The following is a 3,109-nucleotide window of genomic DNA, read 5'->3' as shown; positions in this document are numbered from 1 at the left end:
GTTAGAAGCTAGAAAGCAGGCTGAAGGGTGGTAAGTAACTTAGCAACCCCAAGAAAGAATTCTAGGCTGGCTGTGGAAAGCCAAGAAGGATCCCAGTTTAGCCTGCAGAAGCCAGCAGGTGTTGAGGAGTTGGTACTAATTGTAACGGTACCTCTGTAGAGGGCTAAAACAGCCCAGGTAGGCTGGCTGAAGTTTACTCAGAGAGCACTCAGATTCACAGCTCTCCTCAGCCCCAGCCGAGGGCTGGAAGCATATTCTGTGAAAAGTGAAACAAAAGCACGTCTTTAGACTGCACTGCTCGGTGGGGGCTGAGGGTAGCGTGTTCACAGTTGAAGGCAGTTGTACTGCATGGAGGGTGCTTCTCAGAACACTGTCAGCTAGGTCGACATTATTCAGGTAAGAACTTAAAAAACTTTATGTGGGCAATTTGACCAGCCTAAGAGAAAAGGACCTAAAAATAAAGACTTTGGAGATTTTCTCAAAATAGCTCAGATAAATAATAGAGGCCAGAGAAGAAGTTCCATTCAGCAGAGAACATCCAAATGGCTGTTTTGCTTGTGCTCACTTTTAAATAAAAGCAGAAAGCCAGGCATCATCAGATTCTGATGAAAATCTCCAAAAATGAAAGACAGTCCAAAATAGACTGAGAACAAAAACCTGACGGAATGGACTATGCATGAAAGAAAGGGAGGAAAAAAAAAGATTAGATGATGAAAATGAGGAAATCTCCCAGAAAACAGAAAGAGAACAGGAGGAAAAAGTTAACATTTGAGCACTCAGTATAGAAGGTCCCGCACTAAATAATAGGAGTTCTAGAAAAAAAAAACAAACAAAAAAATGAAGGCAGAGAAGTAATTAATTTTTCCTTAGTTCTCTGATCAAAACACTTCAAGAGGCTCCACATTTCCTGAGGAAAAGCCCGTCTTTTTCATTAGGACCAATTTACACCAACCTGTTTAAATGCAAGCAGTATCTCCTGCCCCCCTTGCCTGTATTCCTCCCCTCATAATTCTTGTCACTTTCTAAAATACTACATATTTAGCTATTTCATGCTTGTTATTTATTATATTTTCCTGATAAACTGTAAACCTCACCAGTTTAGAGACTTGACTATTGTGCTCACTGATGTACTCTGAGCATCTANAGCTTAACAAAGAAAGAGTGGGAGCCGCACACCAGTGCTTCCCTCCCGAGGCTCCTGCCCCCATTCCACTGACCTTTGTTTCTGTTGAATCTAATTACCGCTGGTTTTCAAAACCAGTTGTTATGGGGACTCCACTTCTGACACATGTCCTGAGTTGGAGGGGGGCAGGGTACCTCCGCAGCCAAACTATCCCTCCCGTTCCCTAATCGCCACTCTGTGGGTGCGGGACCTGACTGGACCAAGTCTGCCCCTACCTGTCTCCAAGTGCGTGGCTTCTTCTTTACATCCTTAGTTACAAGAATTCAGCTCATTGTTAGGTGGTTCTCAGTGATGGCTGTTCTACAGTTTAGTTGTAATTTTAATGTGTTCATGGGAGGTGAGCTCAGATTTACCCACTTTGCCTCCTTAACTTTTTAAATTTTACAGAAGTCTGTCAGGGAACTGGAAACTCCAAATGCTAAATGGTTAAAATGTAGCAAGTTCACTACTTTAATAGAGGAGATGGATTCTTCTCTATTAGCAATGGGACTTTGGTTAAAAAACAGTTGTTCCTGGACTCAGTCCACGCATCTCGTCTTACTGCACTTCACAGATGTTGTGGTTTTTACAAATTGAAGGGAAGAGCCTCCACCAGCAAAAAGATTACTATCTGCTTTATTGCAATACTTGCTTTATTGCAGTGGTCTGGAACTGAACCCCCACTATCTCTGAAGAGTGCCTGTATTCACAGCCATAACACTGATAGGGTAATAACAGCTCTCCTTATCTTCCAAAGTGGTCATGACAATTATATTTACAAATATGGCAGATAAGCCTTTATCCGAAAGGCTAGAGCCAGATATTCTGTATTATTATATAATACCCTCAGTGGGGTCTGTGAAACATCATATAATCAAATCATTTCTCTAACCTTCTCTAAGAGAAACAAATAAACTAAGAGGGATGAATCAGGACTATCGAAAACCTAACATCAATTCAGGTCATATCTGGCCACCAAATGAATTTTGGTAGCAAACTTAAAATAACAATATCAACAACAAAAAGATAAAAATGAGACGTATGTATGAATGAACCCAGCAACTGTAAGGTGTGATTCAAATATAGCTTCATATTACCAGTTACTCAAAAGGTAAAGCCTGTTACTATTTTATTTTAAAAACAGAAATAACATTAAAATAGATATTTTTTTGAATATTGACATATTAAAAGAAAACAAAGCAAGAACCCTCCCCCATCTCCAAGGCTTAGATAGTAGTTATCCAGCTGTAGTCTACTTTCCTAAATTTTCTCAGTTCTTTTTCTTCAGATTTTGACAACTGATGTACAATGTCTTCTCCCAAATCCGTGTTATCTGTATCCTGAACCTTTTCAGTAAAATCATTTTCTTCATCTGAATCCTCACTTTCTTTTTCTTCTTCCATATCTACATCATCAGGAATTTCTTCAGCACTTTAACAATAACAGAATAAAATATAAACTTACTATTATATATTTCTAAAAAATAACTTGCTAACTTAAAAGACGTGTGTAGAAATGTAAGCATATAGACAAAGTAAATGAAAAACCTTGTTGTTGAGTGCAGTTTAAAAATTACAGGCTATTATAAAGAACAGGTGAATTTAACAAAATGTAATTTTGAGTTACATATCAAATCCTTAAAACATACAATAGATCTCTTTTCTGACACTTACTTTCAATGTATTCTATTTAGTTGACTTAATAATCCTATATCCTTTAACTACATGTTAAAGCTGAAATAAAGGGAGATACAGTGGAAGAATATTCTAATAAAGAATAACAAAAACCCACCTGTTTCCCCAACAGAAATCTTACACGTATTTTAAGGACTACATTACCTCTTAGTCTCTTTCGACAGCAGTAATGAATTTACAAACATGGAGCACAGGAAAGAAGCAGACGGCAGTACATGGGCTGGAGTATGAAGAAGCTAGAGTAAAAACAGAA

General features: G+C 38.3%; 1 protein-coding gene across 1 annotated transcript in view; it reads right to left on the bottom strand.

Moving 5' to 3' along the window:
• Positions 1-1,822: 1,822 nt before the first annotated feature.
• The window catches only part of LOC109372948 (WD repeat-containing protein 75-like), a 39,544-nt gene continuing 38,257 nt past the window's right edge, over positions 1,823-3,109 (bottom strand). The window contains exons 17-18 of the mRNA XM_019626479.1: positions 3,001-3,092; positions 1,823-2,593 (exon numbers count right to left, since the gene is read on the bottom strand). Coding sequence (XP_019482024.1) covers positions 2,389-2,593; positions 3,001-3,092 — 297 coding nt within the window. The 3' untranslated portion in view covers positions 1,823-2,388. The remainder of the gene's footprint in view (positions 2,594-3,000; positions 3,093-3,109) is intronic.

Source organism: Hipposideros armiger, unplaced genomic scaffold (assembly GCF_001890085.2).
Source record: "Hipposideros armiger isolate ML-2016 unplaced genomic scaffold, ASM189008v1 scaffold_680, whole genome shotgun sequence".
In the NCBI taxonomy this organism is placed as follows: Eukaryota; Metazoa; Chordata; class Mammalia; order Chiroptera; family Hipposideridae; genus Hipposideros; species Hipposideros armiger.
This window is presented reverse-complemented; position numbering and strand designations above follow the sequence as displayed.